At 34.8% G+C, this 24,806-nt stretch overlaps 1 protein-coding gene across 1 annotated transcript in view; it reads left to right on the top strand.

The window, feature by feature from the left end:
- Positions 1-24,806, top strand: part of BTAF1 (B-TFIID TATA-box binding protein associated factor 1) — an 84,336-nt gene that overhangs the window by 43,493 nt on the left and 16,037 nt on the right. The window contains exons 15-25 of the mRNA XM_019739276.2: positions 2,428-2,532; positions 3,651-3,800; positions 4,096-4,238; positions 4,502-4,676; positions 6,201-6,404; positions 11,859-12,285; positions 13,303-13,493; positions 15,308-15,461; positions 15,895-16,004; positions 17,343-17,544; positions 18,558-18,706. Of these exons, the coding sequence (XP_019594835.1) occupies positions 2,428-2,532; positions 3,651-3,800; positions 4,096-4,238; positions 4,502-4,676; positions 6,201-6,404; positions 11,859-12,285; positions 13,303-13,493; positions 15,308-15,461; positions 15,895-16,004; positions 17,343-17,544; positions 18,558-18,706 (2,010 nt within the window). The remainder of the gene's footprint in view (positions 1-2,427; positions 2,533-3,650; positions 3,801-4,095; positions 4,239-4,501; positions 4,677-6,200; positions 6,405-11,858; positions 12,286-13,302; positions 13,494-15,307; positions 15,462-15,894; positions 16,005-17,342; positions 17,545-18,557; positions 18,707-24,806) is intronic.

Genomic DNA, 24,806 nt, shown 5'->3' with positions numbered 1-24,806 from the left:
CATCATTATCAACCAAAGTTCATAGTTTACACTAGGTTTCACTCTTGATGTTGTACATTCATTCTGTGGGTTTTGACAAATGTATAATGACATTTCTTCACCATTGTATCGTATAGAATAGTTTCTCGAACCTCCCCCCTCACCCCTGTGCTCTGCCTATTCATCCTTTCCTCCCCCTCGTTGTTTTTAATAATTATAAAGTAAAGTAAAATTCACTAGAGTAAGTGTGTAGCCTGAGAAGACTACTACAATTTATATCACACTGTTTATAAATATAAGGGAGACAATTTTCCATACAGATGGCTTTGGGATCTGTAAGCAACTGTTTGGATTTCCAATAATGGGGTTAGGGATGGGTTAAGAGAGTTGGTAAATATGATGAGGGAAAATAATAAGTGAGAAGAGATTATGGAAGAGGAATATTAAATTATTTGCTGGTTGCTATTATAGCTTTCTTAATTCTGTTAGGATTGTCCCTAATTCTGATGAGAAAAGAAAGAGAATTTTCTTCTTCCCAACTTCCCTTTCTCTTTCAATGAAAAGTAGTTAAAGCATAGCAAATCAGTGAGTAGGCTCCCCCAGCTAATGTTTTTGTTTGTTTTAAACTTCTTTAAAACTATTTTGAGAACATATAACCCTATCTTTGTCATTTATTAGTTTTCCATTGGCTAGAAAATTATAGGTAGCTTTTTATTTTTTATTTTTTTTAAGATTTTATTGGGGAAGGGGAACAGGACTTTATTGGGGAACAGTGTGTACTTCCAGGCCTCTTCTCCAAGTCAAGTTGTTGTCCCCTCAATCTTAGCCGTGGAGGGTGCCGTTCAGCTTCAAGTTGTTGTCCTTTCAGTCTTAGTTGTGGAGGGCGCAGCTCAGCTCCAGGTCCAGTAGCTGTTGCTAGTTGCAGGGGGCACAGCCCACCATCCCTTGCGGGAGTCGAAACCGGCAACCTTTTGGTTGAGAGGACGCGCTCCAACCAACTGAGCCATCTGGGAGCTCAGAGGCAGCTCAGCTCAAGGTGCCGTGTTCAATTTTAGTTGCAGGGGGCGCGGCCCACCATCCCTTGCGGGACTTGAGGAATTGAACTGGCAACCTTGTGGTTGAGAGCCCAACCAACTGAGCAATCCGGGAGGCAGCTCAGCTCAAGGTGCCATGTTCAATCTTAGTTGCAGGGGGCGGAGCCCACCATCCCTTGCGGGACTCGAGGAATCGAACTGGCAGCCTTGTGGTTGAGAGCCCACTGGCCCATGTGGGAATCCAACCGGCAGCCTTCAGAGTTAGGAGCATGGAGTTCTAACTGCCTGAGCCACCAGGCCAGCCCATAGGTAGCTTTTTAAGTTACACATTATCCCTAGAACTTTTGGCTTTCTGGAATTTCAGTTAAAATTTTCAGATTTCAGTTGCTTCCAGATAACATTATATATAATATCTATATAGATAGCTAGATCTATCTATCTATCTATCTATCTATCTATCTATCTATCTATCTATCTATCTATCTATCTTAAAAAAATTATGCTGGGGTGTAGTGATAGGTACTGTGAACTGGTTACTAAAATTTTTCTGTTAGTCTTATTCAGTGATCCTGTAATTAATTGAACAATAGACAACATGTGAGATTCCTTTTCTGAGAATCCTGAGTACACAATAGATATTTGTTTAAGAACTATTTGATTGCTTAATTTGGGTGGACTTTTGAACTGTTGAAAAATTCCTTAGATTGAGGTGCTAAACCTAGGCTTAAGGGAATCCCTGAACCCCCTGAAATTGAAAACCAAATGTTATACCTAAATATGTACGAGTATACAAGTGTATTTTTGTAGAAAAAAGAGTGTCTATAGTTTCCATCAGATTTTCAGAGGGTCCCTGACCCAAAATAGATTAAGAACTTTAACCTTAATTTTGTAGTGAATTCAAAGTAGAATTTTCTAGATTGGATATCATCTTAACAATTCCTTACTTGCATTATTGGAGAGTACAATAGAACTAAAACACTACTCTGATCATCCTTCAAATTTCTCTGACAAAGCAGAGATATATATATAGAGCTTGCTTCCATATGGAGGATGATTTAAACTTACTTGAAGGAAAATTTAGTGTTGTTAATCATAATCAGACTTTCTCCAGCTTCCCCGCAATTATATGCCGGTTAAGTTTCTCCAAGCCATTGGTATTAGGTTGGTGCAAAAGTAATCGCGGTTTTTGCAGTTACTTTTAACCTTTTAAACCGCAATTACTTTTGCACCAAACTAATATGATAAACATGGTACTGTTGTTGCTCTTAAATCTTATCAGAATTTATCACTAGTTGAAGCTTTTAAAGCTATATAGTGTTTTCATGGTAATAATTCTGTTATTTGACTTATAGCTCTTCACATAAGCTAGTACCCAAGAATCATGTGTGATAGCTTTGATTGTTTTTGTTTTCAGAACTCTTCATCTTGGCTTATACCTATCCTGCCTGATATGCTGCGACACATTTTTCAGTTTTGTGTCTTAGAAAGCAGCCAGGAAATTCTGGACCTCATTCACAAGGTACACAGTGAATGTATCTGTACTTTCCCCAGTAACTTGGTAGTTTAAAATTTTTCATAATTGCTGTACTGTTGTTAGTCAGGGATTTTAAGAAATTAGAAATCACTCAAGAGATTTGAAAAGTCTGGAGATCTGCAAGGTGAGACAAGAAAATAGGTTTTGTATGCAATATAATAGTTAAGTCCTGGGTGGCCATGCTTCTGTCTCTTATTATGTGACCTGTGCAAGTGTTTTAAGCACTTTCTGATAACCGCAATACAGAAAGTAAAATGAAGGAAAGTCTGCTTTCTCCATCACTCATTTTGCTATTTATTAGAATGCTTATTGATCCTGCAAAATATCTTCAGAGATTTATTGGTAATATATAAAGTCTGATTTCCATAGTTTAAATTTGTGCTTTTCCCCCTTAGCAAGATTGGTTGTATGTGTTGGAATCTTTAAAGAAGAACCATGTGACATAGTTAATAATATTTATGGGAGTAAATGGCATTGTCGTACCCTTAACCTGTTAAGTTAGTCTAGAATTACTGGCCTCTGAGGTGGCTCGTTGGTATTAATAACAGCCTTAGATTAGCAGTGGTGTTATTTCTACTTGCTGGTCCTAGGCCATTCAATGCTTGGCATCAAGAGAAGTACCTTACTGAGTAAGATCATGAATTAAGACTTACACTGTTCTTAATTTATACTACGATATTTATTGGGGTATTTAGTTAGCAGAGGATATTTATCAGGAGCTGTTATATCTTAAAGTGTAAGTTGATTATAGGACTGTATTAATATTGAGCTTTATGATATATATAAAGGATTTCAGTAACTTAATGATATTTTGACAACTCGTATTTGTATGAGTATCTTTTATTTTAAATGCCTTTCATAAAATACTGAAGAAAATTCTTTGTATTCCCTTTTTGAAAAATTTTATTTTTTATTACCTGTTTTAGGATACAAACCTACCAAAAACAGTATTTTAAAAATAGGCCTCTATATTGAATTTTAAAATTAATCTCTATGCTATTTCTGAATTATGTTTTTCAATTCAGTATCCCTAAGTGTTAAGTATGGTTTTATTAGCCCTTACTAGAAACATTTCACTTTCATATTCCCCTTTCACTCTGTAGGTTTGGATGGAATTGTTGAGCAAGGCTTCAGTTCAGTACGTGGTAGCAGCTGCTTGTCCATGGATGGGTGCTTGGCTTTGTTTAATGATGCAGCCTTCACATTTACCCATTGATTTAAATATGTTGCTGGAAGTAAAAGCTAGAGCCAAGGTAAATGTATAGGGATGCACTATATTTGTATGTTCAGCTTGTAATTATTAATATGGTAACCATGTAAGAAATCTGTATCGCTTTATTGTAGGTGTGATTTCATTAATTTAATGTAAGGAAAACATTAGGATCTTGACAAAATTCATAGTAGTTTTTATCTGTTAAAATGTTGTGAAAATAACTGTTTTTTACTGAGACAATAACAAAGAGTATTTTTTATGTTGCTATTAAACTTTAATGATTAATCTTTAATTATTGTGGTTTTTTTGGGCTTTTTTTCCTTTATTCCCTCTAGGAAAAAACAGGTGGTAAGGTACGCCAAGGCCAAAGCCAGAGTAAAGAAGTACTTCAGGAGTACATTGCAGGTGCAGATACCATCATGGAAGAGCCTGCCACCAGGGATTTTGTGGTTATGCGGGCCAGAATGATGGCAGCCAAGTGAGTATACATAAATTCAAAAGTCGTTTATCCAGAGATTCCTGTAATGTGTCTGTCAGTTCTTCCTCCATTACACTAATTACAAAGTAAGAAAAAATTAAAATACAAGAAAACTTAATTTTTTGAAGTTTTAAGTAGGATTTATATATTTTTATAATGATAAGATTAGAGTTATCTCTTCCTTGGGAAAAGTTTTAGCTTCAATTTAGGAGAAAACTACTTCAAGTGATTTTTATAGTAACTTCTTCTTTTCTCTCCCTTAGGTTGTTAGGAGCACTCTGTTGCTGTATTTGTGATCCAGGTGTAAATGTAGTAACCCAAGAAATTAAACCAGCTGAATCCCTTGGCCAGTTACTACTCTTCCATTTGAATTCCAAATCTGCTTTACAGAGAATTAGTGTTGCTTTGGTAATCTGTGAATGGGCTGCTTTACAGAAGGTAAGATTTTGCCCAAAAAGTAATGAAATCACATTAAGTAAACCAATTTTCATTAGCTGTTAGGATTATTTTAATTATATTCTAAAAAATGGAAAAGTGAAAGTTTTCTCTGTATAAAAATCCAACAGTTTTAGAAAAGCACTCCAAATTATATTGAAACATTGTTTCTCTCCCATTTGCCTTTAACCCTGGACCTTTTTCTTAGAAACCCTAGTCTCGTACCTGAGACTACTAGTTATGCCTACTGTATTTAATATTTGATCTTGATCCTACAATCTGTTAAGAAATGTGCCTCCTGAAAAAACGTGTATGTATGGAAGCAGTCCAGAAACTGTTGGTCGTTTATTCCTTTATTTCTCTCTCAGATTATCACTGAAAACTACCAAAGAGGCTTTGAGTACTACTAGAGATCCATTTATATGGGTAGTCTAGCAAGGGCAGAATTTTTGGTCACAGGAAGAATAATCTGCACATTTAAATCAAAGTCTTTATGTTTTCAAATAAGCCATGCCCTTGTAGCCCCTTTAACTTTAACTTCTAGTAATATGTATGATTTTGTATAAGACTTGCTTCTGTAAATTAAAGAAACTTCCTGCTGGCTTTGTTTATTCCATTGACTGGAATTCTGGAAATTTAACTGTCTGCACTTGCTGTGAGAGTTGCTTGTTACTGCCTCTTAGCAGTTTGTCAGAGCTGTGTCTAAAAGTAATTGAGCCATGCTCTATTGCAACTGAGACCCCAGCTTTGCTTCTGGAAAGAAGCAAGGCTCATCTGTTTTTAGGCAGGACTCGGTGTGCTGGAGAGGCAGTGATGCTGTGTTTTTGTGCCTCTCAGACTCAGCAGCAAGTGTTGACAGTTCGGTTTCTGGACCCTCACAGAGCTTCTCTGGACTTACTCTGTGAAGCCCAGGCTGATCACCCAGATCACACAGAACCCCTCATGGCTCACCACTGAGGCCATTCCCCCTCTGGTTGGGGCAGGCAACAACCAGAGAGAGTGGGAAGGGTTAGTTAAATTTGGGGGCAGGTAAGTAGCTTTTAAATTATATATCTGTTTCTACAGTATGGCATGTGAAGCTATGGGTTCTACTGTTAAGAAATCTAATAATGAGTTTTTAAATAACATTTTTAGTGCATGCTAAGTGTTCTTATCTGACTGATTCCTTTTTACAGTTATATATTTTTTAATTTAGTTATATATTTTAAAATCTGTGCTATGTGTATATATATATATATATATATGTAAACTTGTAGTAAATTCAGAGTAAAATAAGAATAATTAGGTGCTAAATTTAATGGAATGTAATAGTTCCATGTGCATGTTCTGTAGATATTCATATTACATTTTAGAGTAGTTTGAGTGTGATACCTTTTCTCTGTGCAACTAACTGTGTTGTTCTGGGAGATAACAGAACATAGATTGAAAAATCAATAGGAATTTAAAACTTGGCAAGTAAAGATTTATGTATCTCTAGAATTATGTTTATATATTTGCCCTGAATATTTGTTGTCTGTTATATTTTAGGAGTGTAAAGCTGTTACCCTAGCTGTGCAGCCACGTTTACTTGATATCCTTTCAGAACATTTATATTATGATGAAATTGCCGTTCCATTCACACGAATGCAGAATGAGTGTAAACAGCTTATTTCATCATTAGCTGATGCACAGATTGAAGTTGGTGATAGAGTAAACAACAGTGTTTTTACAATAGATCAAGCTAATGACCTGGTGAGTAAAGTAACTTTCTTAATTTTATATAGAGCATGAAATAAAGATTAGGAATTTATCATATCATGTTTACCACAAAAACATGAATTCCTTGCCTCCATCTGTGGCTTGATATCCTATCATCCGTACCCTTTATAAAGTCATTGTATTGACTTTTTTTGAAATAGAGGATGGGGAAGAAATTTGTTTTCAAGTTTCAGATTCTGACAAACCAATGCACTTTTATTAGAAAAGCTGTTACATTTTTTTGTCATTTCTCAATCTTGCTTAAGACTGGCAAAGTATAGAAAAAACTGCTTCTATATGTTCTTGAGTATTTCTCCTCCCTTTTCCTAACTTATATTGAAAATATTCAAACAGAAGAGGTAAGAAAATTACACAATGAACATTCATGTACCCACCAACTGGATTGCCAGTTAACATTTTACTGAATTTGCTTTATCACATATGTATGCAGCTGTCTACCCCTCTATCCAACCATGAATCCATCTTATATTTTTGATGTATTTCTAAGTTGCAGATATCAGTACACTTCAGCATGTATGTAAATTAAAATTCAATATTTCATTTTTTTGTTCTTTTTTGAGTTAAAATTTATATATTATGAAGTGCACAACTCTTAAATGGACCATTTGATGAATTTTAACAAATGCTACTATGAAACCCAACCCCTATGAAGATACAGACAGTACCATCACCATTTCCTGGTCAATCCCTTCCTTTACCTGCCTCAAGTAACCTTTGTTCTGATTTTTTTTCTCCACCATAGATTACTTTTGCCTGTCCTAGAATTTCATATAAATGGAATCATATACTCTGTGCGGTTTGGTGTAAGGATTTTTTTCAGCATGATGTTTTTAAAATTCATCCATGTTGTTATATGTATCAATAATTCATTCTTTTTTGTTGCTGCGTTTTATGTCATTGTATAAATATAACACAATTAGTATAAGTCTTTCTGTTGATAAACATATGGGCTGTTCCAAAGTTTTTGGCTATTATGAAGAGAGCTGCTATAAACATTTGTGTACAAGTCTTTGTAGATAATATATTTTCATATCTCTTGGGTAAATACATAGGAGTGGAATTGCTGGGTCATAGGGTAGGTATTTGTTCAGTTTTCTAAAAATTTCAGACCTTTTCCCAAAGTAGCTATATCATTTTACATTCTAACCAACAATATGTGAGTATTCTGGATGTTCCACATCATCACCAACATTTGGTGTGCTCACTCCTTTTAATTTTTGCCATTTTGGTGGTTGTTTGATAGTGTTATTGTGGTTTTAATTTGGATTTTCTTGATGACTAGTATGTTCAACACTTTATGTCATATTGGCCATTTGTAGGTGTTGCTCTCTGAAGTGTCTGTTCAAATCTTTTGTCTATTTTTCATTAGGTTGTCTTTTTATATTGAGGTATAGTTTCTATATATCCCAGATGTCAATCTTTTGTCTGATGCTTTCAAAGTATTTTCTCCCAGTGTGTGGCTTGCCTTTTCATTTTCTTTTTTTAATTTAATTTAATTTTTTTTTTGCCTTTTCATTTTCTTAATGGTGTCTTTAGATGAGCAGATATTTTTAATTTTGATGAAGTCTAATTTATCAGTTTTCTTTTATGGTTATTGTGTACTGTGACCTAAGGTACCTTTTCTTATCCACAAGTGGTGAAAGTATTCACATACATTTTCTTTTAAAGATTTGTAGTTTTCGCTGTTATGTTTAGATTTATCATCCACATTGAATTAATGTTCATGTATAGTGTGAAATAGAGATTGAATTTTGTTTGTTTTTGTTAAAGATATCCAATTTTTCCAGCATCATTTATTGAAAAGATTTCCCCATTGAATTGCTCTGACACCTGTGTAAAAAATTCATTGAAATATAAGTGTGGGTCTCTATGTGGGCTCTATTTGGTCAACCTATCTGCCTCTCCTTATACTATCACCAATGTCTTGGTTACTGTAACTTTGTACTTAGTAAGTCCTTGAGATTAGATAGTGTAAATGAGGGTTTTTTTTGTTTTGTGTTTTGAGTTATAGGATCAGCAACTGAGTCACTTCACTTGTGTTGTTCCCTGTGAAATAGCAATCTTCATTTTTTATCCCCCTTTCTAATTAAAAAATTATATAGTTTTTTTGTTCTCACCAGTGAGAGAAATCTAAAATTGCTATTTTTTTTCTGTGTTGTTCTCTTATAAAGTTGTTTTTCTGATTGTTCTGTAATTTGTCCTTTTGCCTCCCTTCTCCCCTTTGTATGCCTGCCTGGAATGAAATATCAAATTTCTTTTTTATGGTCTGGTTTCCCTTCCTGCTACTTCTGGCAATTTTTCTTTTTCAAGCTATCAAATGGCCCCTTCTTCAAGCTTTTGTTATTCAAAACTCTTAACTCCCCAATGAAACTACTGTTCTGTTTCAACTTCATTAGTCTAGTGGTTTTGACCTGAGATATCAGAATGTCTGAGAAAGAGTATTGAGGGAAGGGCAGTTTTAAAAGATTAGTCTTGGCCTTGGCTAAGAGCTACTACTCTTTGTATCTTTCATTGAATCCCTATCTTTCTCTTATCTATCAATACAGGCATTTCCCTAAGGTCTTCCTTTGTCAACATTCTCACAATTAGTTCTTATGTATGTGCTATGCTATCTTCTATTCATCTTTTATATGTTCTATTACGCATTTTTACTTGATATCTCACTATCACTTCAAATTAACACAACTAAAACTGGAATTTTTTTTTTTTACAGAAAAATAGCAGTTTTATCTACAGTCACAAGTTTTATTAACATTTCCTTTCAAAAAGGCTCATAATGTGTATCCTTTATTTGTTTCCATAGCCACAACTCAGTCAAAGGCCTTAGTCCTTTATGACTGGATCCTGACTCATCTCTAAGCTGCTAGACAGTCTTGGTCGATTTCATTCTGTATACTGTGCCAGACTAGTAAAGTACTTTAGTGTCACTCTAAATACATCCCTCTCCTCCTTAAAAACATTATTTTCTTTTTCCTTGATTTTAGGGTTTTTTCCTTACTTTCAGCACCTTCTTTAAATTCCTCATCTCTTTTCTCATTATTTCTCAGACTTCCTCCACTTAAACCTAGTTAGCTTTCTTCTTGCAGAAATACACCACACTCATTCACTTTCTGTATGTCTCTCATTGTCACTTCTTTGTCTAAGCTCCTGTTTCCTTTGCCAGGAATTCCCTACCCTCAACCGTCTATGCTCATCCCAAGTTCATCTCTTGACATTCCTCCATCTTCACCTTGTGCTCAGGCCATGATAAGCTGTTTTCAGTTCCTTGGACAATGTTCTCCTTTCCACTCCCCTACCTCACTCTATTTGCCAAGGTCCCTACAACACTTAACTTACGCATTATTTCAAAACCCAGCACAGGTGTTAACCTCCTGTCAAGTGTCCACTAATTTTGTCTCCTAAGAAGAGTTAAGCAACTCATGTGCTCCCACAGCAACTTGCACTTACCTAGTTATATGTTATGTTGTCTTGTATCTACCTTCTACATTAGTCTCTACAATTTTTGAGTGTATGAAGACATCTTTTAGTATTGCTAAATAAATATTTTTTGATGAATGAATGGAGCGAATTTGAGGTAATTGGAAAGCTTTTCTTAGCTGCCTAGAATCATTGAAAATTGACAGAAGAATAGTGTATTTAAGATAGTGTTTACAAACTTCTAGTAGTAGTGAAAATCAGTTTCAAATAAATTTTATGCGGAACTTGAATAAATAAAACAAAATGGAAAGTATGAGTCGGAAGTGGTATGTGATTGTGTTCCTTTGCAGGGAGCAGATTGACAAGGTCAAGCAGATACAGCTCAATTTAAAGTCTTTGGTATTTTATAATGATAAGAGAATATCTTATTTGTGTGCCTATTTTGTTTTTCATAATAAGAGGCCAGCATTATCACTCATGTCCATAATACAATTGATCATTTCTAAGTCTGAAAAATTAGGTTTGCCATTTTTGAAAAAGTTAGGTTCTTCAGTGTTACAGGCTTTTCTGACCAATATTATTCTGACTGTATCTGTAGAACTCTTTATGATTGTATTTACCTATCAAACAAGAAGACTAGGTTTGTTATGTAAGCCATCAGCCAATCTTTAGATGGTAATTAAAAAAGTCCACACAAAAATGTGTACATAAATATTCATAGCAACATTATTCATAATAGCTAAAAAGGAATCCAAACGTTCATCAGCTAATGAATGGATAAATACAATAGTGGGATATTGTTCAGCAAAAGAAGGGAATGAAGTACTCACACATGCTACAACATTGATGAATCTCCAAAGGATTATGCTAAATGAAAGAAACCAGTCACTAATACAATTACATATTGTATTAGTCCATTCATGTGAAATCCAGAATAGGCAAGTCTATAAAGGTAGAAAGTGGGTAAGTGATTACATACTGGGGCTGGGAGAAAACGAGGAATGATTGCTAAGAGGTATGGGTTTTATTTTGGAGATGATGAAAATGTTCTAAAATTATGGCAGTGGTTACACAACTCTGTGAATATAATCAAAACCATTGAATTGTATACTTTAAATGGGTGTATTGTATATGAATTATATATGAATAGCATTGTTAAAAAAGATGTATTGAATAGTCTTTTTTTACATTTATTGGGGTGACAGTTGTTAGTAAAATTACATAGATTTCAGGTGTACAATTCTGTATTACATCATCTATAAATCCCATTGTGTGTTCACCACCCAGAGTCAGTTCTCCTTCCATCACCATATATTTGATCCCCCTTACCCTCATCTCCCACCCCCCACCCTCCTTACCCTCTGTGAATAGTCTTTTAATGGGGCTTGTAAAGTAGTCTGATGCTACAGTTTTATAACTTTAGGCAGCTCTTGGTGATTAAAGAATTAATGACTATTGCATCATTTTCTTTTCCCTGTCCCCTCCTATTATTTGGACATTTTCACCAGAAGGGAAGACAAAGAAAGAATGAAAATAATCCAGTTAGCAACACTTAACCACTTATTAACAGCTACTCTACAAGTTTTGGGGTTGAGAAGAATATTTTTCCCTAAAAGAAAGTTCATGAATTTTGCAATTCCTTAATTAACAGTTTGTTAATATTGCTTATATCTTTCTTATTTCACCAAAGTACTATGTGGGCGTTGAGTATGATTTTTCTCTCATACTTACTAGATACACTTAAGGGAAGGGATAGGTAATTTTGTTCTTTTCAAGAAACTGTCTTTTCAAGAAAATGTCTTTCTTAAAAATTATAATTCTAACGTTAAGTCAGAGTAAAGTGTAGTTGGGATTTTTTAGACATTTATTTAGTTTATTGAATACTAAAGTAATACTAGATATTGTGAAATGTAAAATTGAAACAGAAATCTTGTTGTCTGTTCTTTAGGAGTTTATGGACTATTTTCGGGTTAATGTCGTTAATGATTTTAATTTCTCTTTTTTTAATAGGTCACTACTGTTTTTAATGAAGTCACATCATCTTTCGATTTAAATCCTCAAGTGTCACAGCAGTTAGATAGTAAACGACAGCAGGTCCAAATGACAGTTACAGAGACCAACCAGGAGTGGCAAGTGTTGCAGTTGAGAGTGCATACTTTTGCTGCATGTGCAGTTGTGAGCTTGCAGCAGCTTCCAGAAAAATTAAATCCTATCATAAAACCATTAATGGAGACAATTAAAAAGGAAGAGAATACACTAGTGCAAAACTATGCAGCTCATTGCATAGCCAAACTACTTCAGCAGTGTACAACAAGGACGCCCTGTCCCAATTCAAAAATTATTAAAAACCTTTGTAGCTCACTTTGTGTGGACCCATATCTAACTCCTTGTGTCACATGTCCAGTACCAACACAAAGTGGCCAGGAAAATTCTAAAGGTATATATCTAAACTTTCATTTGTGGTAGAGAAAGAATTAACCTTTTAAATTTATTTTCATTACTTATAGGTATAATTTAAGCACAAATCCCAATTATGTTAAAGCTTTCTCCCACTTTGAGAGAATTTGCACATATTGCTAATCAAATCACAACCTTCTATACCCAAATAAGCTATTCATAAGTGACCTTGTATCTCATGTATGAAACTGAAATCTGAGATAGGTGTTAATCCTTTCCTTCTCTTTCAAGACCATCATGATAGGGATAACTGGGCTAGAAAACTTAATTGTATCAAATGTTGAATGAAAGTTCTTCCTACAAAACTCTGGTTTCTCTAATTTAGTGCGTCTTGTGAAATAAGTGAACTCTATTACCTTTGGCAAATAATGCTTAACCAACTTATCTGTTTTTATCTGGAGAATTTATATGGAAAATAAGAACTGCTCTCTCAAGGCTGGTCTCAAGGACCGGTGTTCCTTCATATGCCTTAGTCCTATATGATTTTTGTTTCTAAATGAGATCTTGGAAAAGCAAACTATTCAAAAGGTAATAGACTTATAACTTCGGAGCAATATAGGTTTTGAAAAAAATCCCACCCATCCCCAGTGCTATGTGAGGCAGCAATATTTTGCGGTGGTCATTGTTTCTGAATGCATGGTAATTATGGACATTTCTTATAGAGAGAACTTGCTTGCAATATTTTTAATGTTTCTTTTTATGCATAGAAACAATCATTTTTTAAAAATGAATATACTTTAACTTGAAGGCACAATCATTCTTGCATATGTTATTTCTTGTTAACATAATTCTGCAAGTTTGTATTAAGTATGGACCTATGCAGATATCAAAACATTTAATGTTGTAAATTACTGACAGTTTCACTCCCATTTCATTGTCTAAAGAAAATGTTTCAGCCTACCTATAAAAATTGAGGCTTAAAGGACAGTTGAATATGTTGTTTCTATTTTGGAGCAGGAAGCATTATGCTTAAAAGGTTCTTTAACTTTCTTATTAGGATCCAACTCTGAGAAAGATGGAATGCACCATACTGTCACCAAGCACAGAGGTATAATTACACTCTATAGGCATCAGAAAGCTGCTTTTGCTATCACTAGTAGGCGAGGTCCTACCCCCAAAGCAGTAAAAGCTCAAATAGCAGATCTTCCTGCAGGAAGCGGTGGAAATATCCTGGTTGAACTTGATGAGGTAAATAGTTTTTTCTTTGCGTACTCTGATTTTTAAACAAATATCTTTCAGGTTGAGAGCTAAATTGTCATATCTGCTTCCAGAATTATATTTTTATGGTTTGCGTGAAAGAACTGGGATTAATAGCCTTTGGAATACTCCAGCAACATGTTTCAGAAAAACTGCAAACTTCTTACAATTTCTCATGCCTCATATTTTTACCACCTTAACACTGATTATCTCCCCAGGCAAGAACACCTCTTGATAGTGGCTACATAAGTCATTCATCAGTGTAAACTAATTCAGTCTTACAGCAGTGACTGCAGAAATGTTAAGTAACAGTGAAAGCTAACTTTTCTCAAGAATTATTGTTTATGCTCAGAGGATAAGTTTTTTGGTTTTATTTATTTTTAATTTCTTTATTGGGGAACAATGTGTTTCTCCAGGGCCCATCAGCTCCAAGTCACTGTCCTTCAGTCTAGTCGTGGAGGGCGCAGCTCAGCTCCAAATCTAGTCGCCATTTTCAATCTTAGTTGCGCCCTTCATCTTAGGCACAGCCCACCATCCCATGCGGGAATTGAACCAGCAACCTTGTTGAGAGCTCGTGCTCTAACCAGCTGAGCCATCAGGCCGCCCCTCCAGAAGCTTAGTGGCAGCTCATTGTCTTCAATCTAGTTGTGGAGGGCGCAGCTCACTGGCCCATGTGGGAATCAAACTGGCAACCCTGTTGTTCAGAGCTCATGCTCTAACCAACTGAGCCATCTGGCTGCCCTCAGAGGATAAGCTTTTAAGTGTCAAATAATTGTCACCTACCTGACTTTTCATCAACCTGGAATTTATTAAATGTATAATGTGAGGGATCTAAATTTATTTTCTATGAAGCCAGATTGAATCCTTTCCTCCCTGATTTATAATGCCACCTCTTATATATCATACTTCATATATGTGAGGATCTATTTGGTCTACTTTTTCTACAGTACAATATTCTTTAAAGATGACAAAAAAGTGGTTTTTGAAAAATCTTACTGTCACATTACTAACAATGGAATGTTAGCTAGCTCGTTTGGTTACAAGACATAGGAATGTAACTTGAGTTCAACAGTAAACTATCAGTGTTAAAAGACATTTGTTTAATATATTTCTATAAACATGGGCCTATTTTAAGTTTTTAAATCAAAATCTTAACTAATTGTCTATACTTCTTTTAAACTATTCTATGAATGAAGGCTTTTTCACTAATTATATTCTTCCCATAATAATTTTAATCAAAAATTTACTGTGGTTTTGATATTTATACCTCTATGGTTTATGTAGTTCTTCTTCCACTTAAATATAATTTGTAAGATATATATGCATGTATCTGGAAGGAGGCAGTTTATTGTATTATAATAAAACTACTGCTAAGTAAGAAGTTATTAATCTTGTGGTGAGATTAAATAGATGCTGTTATTCTATCCCTTAAATATAAATAAGGACAGATCATTTTATCTCCTAATGTTGTTGCTACCTGGTAAGTTTCTTTGGGGTAGGGAGAAAAATCAAACAGGTGACTTAGGACTCTCTCTAGAAACAGCACATATTCTTCTATTCCTTATCCCCAACCCCAAAAAGTATTTTACTCTGGATGTAAAAATCTAGTTTGGGATTTTATTCACCTGTAAGTTTAATTATTGAAAAACATTTATAGTTGTAATAACTATATTCAATAATTGCTTAATTGGTTAATGGTAACACTATGAATTCTTAGATGGTGACTTATATAATCCCTTAATGAAATTTCAAATGCATTAACACTTTTTTCTGAAATTCTGTTTTCAACTAACATTTAATTTTAGGCCCAGAAACCTTACCTGGTACAACGGAGAGGAGCTGAATTTGCCTTGACAACTATAGTGAAACATTTTGGTGGTGAAATGGCAGTGAAGTTGCCACATCTCTGGGATGCTATGGTTGGTCCCTTGAGGAATATGATCGACATAAACAATTTTGGTGTGTATATATTTTTCTGAGTTGGATTTTTAACAAATTTCAGAGTATTTCCATTAAACATATTCTTATAAAATAAAAATGCCTATGCCTTTTTATCCCAGAGCAGCTGGTAAGTTTTAAAATGGAAGGTTGGTGAAAACATTTAATTTATATTCATGTCATTTTGTATATTTTTTGCCTTTTATTTTTTCTATTACATATCTAGAAAGGAATACTGAAGTGGATAATTATATTAAACTTCTTTAGTTGCTTTAAGTATAGTACACCAGCACTTAAATTCAGGACGTGGAATTTAATTTTATAAAATTTATTGTAGAAAAGCAAAATAGACTTTCCCACAGTAGCTGGGGAGGTGCTAAAATTTTTTGTGGGCTCTCGACTTTGAAAAATTATTTGCAAAGTGATATGCACTTAAATCAATATTTTTTAATAGATGGAAAGTCTCTCCTGGAAAAGGGAGATGGCCCTGCCCAAGAATTGGTGAATTCTCTGCAAGTTTTTGAAACAGCAGCAGCCTCAATGGATTCTGAGCTTCATCCCTTGGTAACTAATACAAATGTAGTTTTCTTCTAGTAAAACAAGTGGTCTTATTGAAAAATAGTAAGACTTGAAAAACGCAACTTTGATGTCATCCCTAGTAATTAATTGCATTTTCTTTTATATAGTATAACTAGATTCCTTTACTGACACAACTACTCGTCTGGGCTTTGAGGCAGAGTTGGTTGCATGAATGATAGAAAACCCATTCTGGGACCTTAGCATACAGGGCAGTGGGGACAGGGCTCTGATGACAGTTATAAACAGGAAACCAAGCTGCAGCCCTATTCATTCATACCATTTTAATAATATAGCTTTAACAAAGGAAGAGCACAGGTATAACAAAACATCTTCCCAAGGTAAGTGTAAAGATAGAAGAAAGTTACCTGCCCTGGATGAAACTAGTTAATGGCAAAGATAGAACACTGGTTTGTGTTTTTTGACTATTAAAATATTTCTTACAAAATAAGACAAAGGGAAGACAAAAATAGACTAGAGAATTATCTAGTTTTTCCATAAAAGAAAGTATTATTCTTTCCATATAACTGCAATAGGAAGCTCTTTGCAATTTATAGTGTTGGGAAGGGTGCTAGCTCCAATTCTCTCTTCATATCTAATGTAAAAGGGAGAATCCAGGAGAGTTGATTTATCATTAGTAAAGAAGAACAGAATCCATCCGTATCTTTTACCCTGTATGATCAACAACATGCATTCAACTGAGATGTAAGGCTAGTCTGTTGAGCAGGTACCTCGTTCTCATCAACATTAATCCTGGCGTTTCATGCAGCAGGCATTTAATAATGGGATATGTCGTGCTGTTGTGATCATAATGCCTATGCTAAGCCAGGAAGTTAAAGTGGAAAATACACCTACCACAGGGTACCTAGAACAAAATCAGGATCACTCAATCCAGGGAATAAAAAGTATGTACCTCAACCTATGCCGGTGCTACCAGATTTGGAGGGGGCTGGTGATGTGTGGTGTCATTTTCCCAGCATCAGTAGGACAATCTTGCAAGTGCCTTTTGATGTGTTCCCTGTTAGTTTTGGAATGAATTAAGTGTTCCCTGATGCCTAAGAGAGGATATTGAGCAGGGAAGAAGTTCTGCAGCTTGCTTGCTTTTTTGTTTTTATTTTTTGAAGAGTTGTAATACCTTAGTTTGGATTTAGATTAGTTTTTTTTAATTGAGGCTGTTTTGACAGTGTTTTGAGGTAATTGGAGATACCCTTGGATTTTGAGTCACTTAGAATATTGAGAACCTCTGAGTATTTGCTATTATAGTTATATTTTAAACACTAGAGTTCCTAATTAGTATTCTGATTGTCTTAAATATTTTTTTTTCAGTTGGTACAGCACTTGCCTCATCTTTATATGTGCCTTCAGTACCCCAGCACTGCAGTGAGGCACATGGCTGCTCGTTGTGTAGGTATCATGAGCAAAATAGCTACCATGGAAACAATGAATATTTTTTTGGAGAAGGTTCTTCCATGGCTGGGAGCAATTGATGACAATATCAAACAAGAGGGTGCAATTGAAGCACTTGCCTGTATCCTTTTTTGTTTTGACAAGCTATTCAGAAATTATATTCATTTTATTTAAGGATGACTGAAATAAAATTGATTTATTCAAGTATGCACATAAATAACCTGCTTGTTCCAAAAAGAAAACTAGTCTTTTACATTTTATTTTGAAGTATTTTTATATTACATTATAAATATATTATAAATATACATTTTATTATTAAAAATTTTAAACAGAAAATTTGAAGAATTGCTATTAATTTTGAGGTCTTTTTAATAAGCAAAAGTAATTTTATGTATTTTATGAACTGTAATAACTGATCTATTTATTTGGTTTATAATCAATGTTTTATTAGTATTAGTCAGATACTGTGTAGGTAGTTCTTATATTATAAACATATTATGTTTCTAAAATTTGTTCATTACTTGGGTGGAAAATGACTAAATGTATTAAAATACTAGAAATATACGTGCAAGCTCTTTGCTAAGGGTGTGGCATCCACTGACATTCTGTAACTTGAAGTACCTGAAAGATATTTCTAAGAGCAAGAAAGATTGATGGAGATCAAATCAGTAGAAACTCAGGCTCAGAAATGTTGAAGATTGCAGGAGGACCGAACTTGCCTGCTATGTTCAGTTTATGATTGTCAAGATCCTGGTGGGAAATTTAGAACTAATCTTTGAGTGACATTGAGTTGTGCTCCCTTGCTTGTGATGTGACTCACTTTATATTGGTATTGGAAGTCTAGAAACTTCTAGGAATGAAAAAAATCTTGTTAGTAAAACTTCCTCCAGCCTTCCTCAGATGAAAAACATTATATTCTTAAGCATGAGAAAGTTATATAATATTTACAAAGGAGCAACAGTGCAAATGCTGTTATAATTTAATCATAGACCTTGAGAGACAGTCACTCTATTTCCTCATAATACAGTTGAGAAATGCAGAATTGTTTTAGAAGTTACAATCTTGGTGTATCAGTTTGTTTGCAAAAACATCTACCTCAGAACCATTTGGAAATTTCCTTAATAACTTACTCAGGTGTAATGGAACAACTGGATGTTGGTATCGTTCCATATATTGTCCTTTTAGTTGTGCCTGTGTTGGGAAGAATGAGCGATCAGACAGACAGTGTAAGATTCATGGCTACGCAGTGCTTTGCAACACTAATTAGACTCATGCCACTTGAGGTAAGTTGAAAATAATTGGTTTATGGACTTAATGTTTTCTATAACTTCATAATAAATGTAACCCATTTTAAAGAACATATCAGATTATTAAAAAGACAGTATGTTTATGTTATCAGCATTATGAATTTTATACTTTAATGGGTAATGTTTTAACACTGAGTTTTAAGTAAAACTGTGGTTCCTAAAAGAATGATAATTCATTGATAACAATTCTAGAAATAGAATTGTTCCTGTGTGTCCCTGTAACATCCATACTGAAGATTACATGAAAAGTAAATTTGATAAATTGTGAGCAATAACAAAAAAAAAAGTAAATTTGAGAGATGATAATTGAAGTGTAAAGCAACTGAAGTCTGTGGGAGTATGGAGAAAGCAGACTAGAAAAGTTGGAGAATTTTGGAGTATATTCATGTGGCAGAAATAATATATGTATGTGGCCAATACAGAAAATAGAACTGGCTTGAGGCAAAGGAAGAGCTAGAACCCTGCCACCAAGCCACTTAAAGCATTTTGGTGGAATTTTTGTAACTCAGGAACTAAGTAGATACGTAGTTCATCCATGTTGTAGTATGTGTCAATACTTCTTCCTTTTTGTGGTTGATTAGCACTCCCTTATGTGGACATATTACATTGTGTTTTCCATTCCACAGTTGATGGACATTTGAACTGTTACTAGCTTTGGGCTATTATGAGTAATACTATGAACATGCATATGTAAGTTTTTATGTGGGTGTATGCTAGGAATGGAATTACTGGGTCATGTGGTGTTTAACTTTTTAAGAATCATTTTACATTCCTACCAGCTAAGTATGAGCATAAGTTGGATAGCCTTTTTGAAAAAAAGTTTGGCTCTATCTGGAAAAGTTGAAGATTCCCATGCCAATGACCCAGCAAATCCATCCGAGGTATATGCCCTAGAGAAATTCATACATGTGTACCAGGACACATCTTCAAGAATATTTATTATGGCATCATGTATAGTAGTCTAAAACCACTCAAATGCTCATCTTCAGTAGAGTAGATATGTTAACTGGATTATTATAGTGTAATAAGAATGAATAAAGTACAGACATATACAACAACATAAGATTCCATTTTTTATGACGTTCAAAAATAGGCAAAAGTATATGGGATGCATACTTAGGTAATAAAGGTATAAAGAGAAGTTAAGAAGGAAATTGCTGTGAAAGTAAATAAAGTGATTACCTTTTAGGGAAATGAAAGTGAGTTGTCTATCACTGGTAATGAACATATGGGATCTTACAAGGTGATGGCAGGGCTATTTTTCTTGATCTGGTAATGATTATAAAGGCATTTGTTTTATAATTAAACTGTACATTTTTTAAATATCTTTCTCTACATAGATATTTTATTTCACAATAAAAATGTTAAAATAACCACCATGACAAAAAGTACACTACTATATCAAAGGACCCAAGCGTCATTTCTAGAATTGTTTTCATCTTCTACTTCCTAGGATTTATTCATATCCTTTAACTCTTGGGCCTTGCATCATTTTTTTCTTTTATTTTTATTTTAATGGGGCATATTGGAGAACAGTGTGTTTCTCCAGTGCCCATCAGCTCTAAGTCGTTGTCCTTCAATCTAGTTGTGGATGGCGCAGCTCAGCTCCAAGTTTAGTTGCCGTTTTCAATCTTAGTTGCAGGGGTCGAAGCCCACCATCCCATGTGGGAATTGAACTGACAACCTTGTTGTTGAGAGCTCGCGCTCTAGCCAACTGAGCCATCCGGCCACCCCTCCAGAAGCTCAGCGGCAGCTCGTTGTCTTCAGTCTAGTTGTGGAGGATGCAGCTCACTGGCCCATGTGGGCATCGAACCGGCAGCTCTGTTGTTCAGAGCTCGTGTTCTAACCAACTGATAGGGCCTTGCATCATTTTATGTGTAAACTAAATTGGTTATACTAGGCCCCATTGGCTCTTTTTATCTTTGGAATCAATGAGTAATGGGAAACCATCATGTGTTCTTTGAGCAAAGGAGTAGATAGATGATGCAAGCAGTGTTTTAGGAAAATTAGTCTAACCGCTCAAAACAGAGTCGTAGGAAAATCAATTTAATTTCTGTTTGAATGTAGATTAGAATGAAAGTGCCTCCATATCAGCCCAGATCCACTGTGAGGTGATAAAGGAGCTAAACTTTTTTTTTTTTTAAGGGAGAATAACAGTATTTAATAACAGATTGGCAAAGAAAAGAGATTTTGATTTTAGAGATAGAAAAAAGTAAGGTTCCCTTTGATGTGAAAATTACAAGAATGTGATGCATATTTTGCTTCTGGCCATGATAGAAGAACAGGGACCATATTTTCCTCCTACCTTAACTAGAAAACCAGACAAAATAAATGTAACAGTGGTTTTCAGATGTTGAACAACTGGCAGCACAGGATAGTGATTCATGAGAAAAGGGAGACAAATGAAGTACACTTGTTTACTGCCTGGAGTGAGTTTCCAGGCTATCAGACTGAGAAGTGAGACCTAAACAGAGTCTAGTGGTTTTACCAAGTTGAAGAGTCAGAGTTCAGAGTGCAGGGAGGACAAGATGGTTAGAATTTACAAGGCAGAGTACCCAAGAGAAAGTAGCTGTACAGAGAGGAGGCTCCAGCAGTCCCCATAAGGGCTGAGTATTCATCTGGGCATATGTATAAGAATATGTGTTTGAGACTAGGGAGGAAAATCATAGAAAGGAGTAGGTGGAAGAATTCCCTGAGCTTACACAGGGCCAAGAATAGTTTGTATGTCCACCAAGCTGAGTCAAAAAACCTTCTACCATATAAAGCATTGAGTATGGTATTTAGAAATATATTGCCTGAGTACTGGGGCCAAATTAGCTTTTGACAAAAGGCTGATTTGGACCCACCTTCACAAAGTTTAAAAACAAGCCGTATCTATAATAAATTTCTCTCTCTTTCCCATCAAAAACAAACAAACAAAAAACAAAAATCAAAAACAAGCCTTAAAAGGATCAAATTGATTTAAAGTAACTTAACTACACCCCAGAAAAGAAAACCTAAAATATTTAAACCAAAAAAATTCAGCACCTAACAACATAAAACTTACATTTAGCATCCACAGAAAATTTACCAGGTATGGAAATACGTCCAATAACCAACAGAAACGTCAGTCAATAGAAACAGACCCTGAAATGACTCAGATAATAGAATTAATAGACAAGGAAATTGAAATACACTCCATATGTTCACGAAGATAGAGGAAAGCAAGAGTGTAATGAACAAAATGGAAGATAAAAGAACAACTCAAATTGAACTTGAGATGAAAAAAGTAGTCATGTGCCATATAACATTTTGATCAACAGTAAACCACATATATGACAGTGGTCCAATAAGATTATAATGGAGCTGAATTTCCTGTAAAAAAAGGAAGGATATGTGGTTCAGGAGGAATTTTTTCCCTCTGATGGGAGCAATATCTATGGTGCTTTGACAATAGATTCCTTCTCACTCATAGCACCTCAATTTTGAGTGTACAGATTACATCCCAATCACTCAGCCACTTACTTGTTTCAGCACGGAGGAGCCTGTCCTCCCAGCACTACGTATTCAGAGGGCGCTACAGCCCTTCCAGATCTGGCTTGATTGTCTTCAGAGTACATTCCTGTAAATTCTTTGTTGAGGACCTGAGATCCTGTACAAGGGCACAGGTCCACAGGAACTACTTTAATAAGAATTAAGTGCCACTGCCACGTTTACTAAAAGCTTTTTGTAGTAGTGTAGAGCCATCCTGTCCCTGTACTTTGGAAATATTTTCAGGTTATAGTGATGTAAAGTATAGATAAATTTTATTTCTTTCATCAATTCCATGTCAGTGTTAGCCTGTTGTGCCAGATAGAGTCAGTGGACCCTAAAACAAATTTTCAAAGTAAAAATATTGAGTCCTCATTTCTGCACCCTATCCATATTAAACACCCTCTTTTTAAATGAATATCACAGAATTCCTCAATCTGACCACTGTTCCAACATGCAGTTGCCAAAACCACATTGTCGTGACAATCCCCTATGTTCCTTTATCTCTCCATCTTGATTTCTTCTTCCTGCTGATCTTTTCACTGCCTCCTGACAGTCACTACCATAGTGATCTACACTTTACCCAGCCAGTTTCTCCTCAGTGTTTCCAGTCATTTCAGCCCACATCTCTATTCATGGAGCATTGCTGACAGCTTCAATATTCTATTTCTGACCCTGTAAGAAGGAAGCAGGGGGAGGAAGGGCTTGGGGGCAGTGTTCATAAGGTCTACAGTAGTATACAATAATGTCCTCAGCCTTCAAATTCACTCACCACTCGCTCACTGACTCAGCCAGAGCAACTTCCAGTTCTGTAAGCTCTATTCATGGTAAGTGCCCTGTACAGGTATACCGTTTCTTATCTTTTATACCGTATTTTTATTATATGTTTTCTATGTTTAGATACACAGATACCACTGTGTTACAATTGCTACAGTACTCAGTACAGTAACATGCTGAACAGGTTTGTAGCCTAAGAGCAATAGGCTATGCCATATAACCTAGGTGTGTGGTAGGCTGTACCATCTAGGTTTGTGTAGAATGGCAAAATTGCTTAAGGACACATGTCTCAGAATGTATCCTTGTTGTTAAGTGATGCATGACTGTAAAACCACACTGGATGGGATTAATAGATTGGATACTTCACAAGAAAAGATTAGTGAGTTTGAAGACATAGTAATAGAAACAAGAATGTCATGCAGTTCATTCCTGTTAACACTTTATCTTGATTTCCTTTGTTACATCTTCATAGGAAGAATCTTGTACTTTTCTGAAATATATACTGTCAAGGATTTAGGGAATATCAACCAATGATTCTGACAGAAACTCTTAATTCCCTTCACTATTAGTAACTCTTGCTGATTTTATACTTACAACAGGAAGGGTTCCTGGCACTGAACAATATTTATGACTCTTGGACCTAGGGTTTCATTGTTAGGGAAAAGATCTCATTATATGGCCTTATATCTGATTGTCATTTATTAAAAATTCCATGAGAATAAATGTTTGAAGATTTTGTTATTTCTTTGTAAAGCACTATACAGAAAGGCCTCATTTTAATTATTATCTTTATGGTATTAGATGCACTAAAATGTTAGTTTCTATCTTACTCTAAAGTTAATTCCGAAACCTTTTGAAAATATAGCATGCAGTCATTTTTAAGACTCAGTGTACATACCTCACTCCTCTGATACTATTTCTGGTGTTATATGGAATATGTATTTTAATTTAATTTAAATGCTGTTTCCAGAGTTTTACATTTCTTAAGAGACGGCATAGGGCAGTACTTCTCAAACTTTTTGGTCTGAGGACCTCTTTACACTCTTAAAAATTGAAGATCCCAAAGAATTTTTGTTTATCATATTTTCTGTAATAGAAATTAAAACTGATAAATGTAAAATGTAATTCATTTAAATAATAAACCAATTAGATGTTACCATAGGTAACATTTTAATGAGAAATATTTTCTAAAACAAAAATAAGTTAGTGAGAAAAATCACATTGACCTTTTTGCAAATCTCTTTTATGCCTGGACTAATATAGATAGCTGGATTCTTGAATTTTCTTGGGCATTCAAGTCTGTTGCAACTTGTTCGTTGGGTTGAGGTATATGAAGAAAGTTCAGCCTCAGAGATAGGTAGTTGGAAAAGTGAGTAGTATTTTAACAGCCTTTTAAAATAACTGTGTATATTCTTTAATCTGATAGCATAACAAAACTCAAAAAGAGAAAGTTTGTTAAATTTATTTGCAATGTAGAATCCGAAATTATGTCAACATATAGGTTATCTCTTACTTTAAAATTAATTGGTTTATCTGATACTTTTGATTAGGTCTTTTACCTATACATGTTTTGTAACATTGGTCATTTGGAAAGTATTGGTTCACTGAGTTATGTAAATAAATATTTTAAAGATTGATACTTTCTACCATACAGTAGCAAAAAATCAGATTCATTAATATAATCAACAGAAAATTCCTTGTATCCAGAAGCCTTCAAGTTCACAGTGCTTAGTTTTTCCTGAAATATTGAATTTTTAAATTTGCAACAAGTTATATCAGTTGTTTTCCT

The sequence above is a fragment of the Rhinolophus sinicus genome, linkage group LG07 (genome assembly GCF_036562045.2).
Source record: "Rhinolophus sinicus isolate RSC01 linkage group LG07, ASM3656204v1, whole genome shotgun sequence".
NCBI lineage: Eukaryota > Metazoa > Chordata > Mammalia > Chiroptera > Rhinolophidae > Rhinolophus > Rhinolophus sinicus.
Note: the sequence above shows the minus strand (reverse complement) of the source record. Positions and strands in the feature narration are given on the sequence as shown.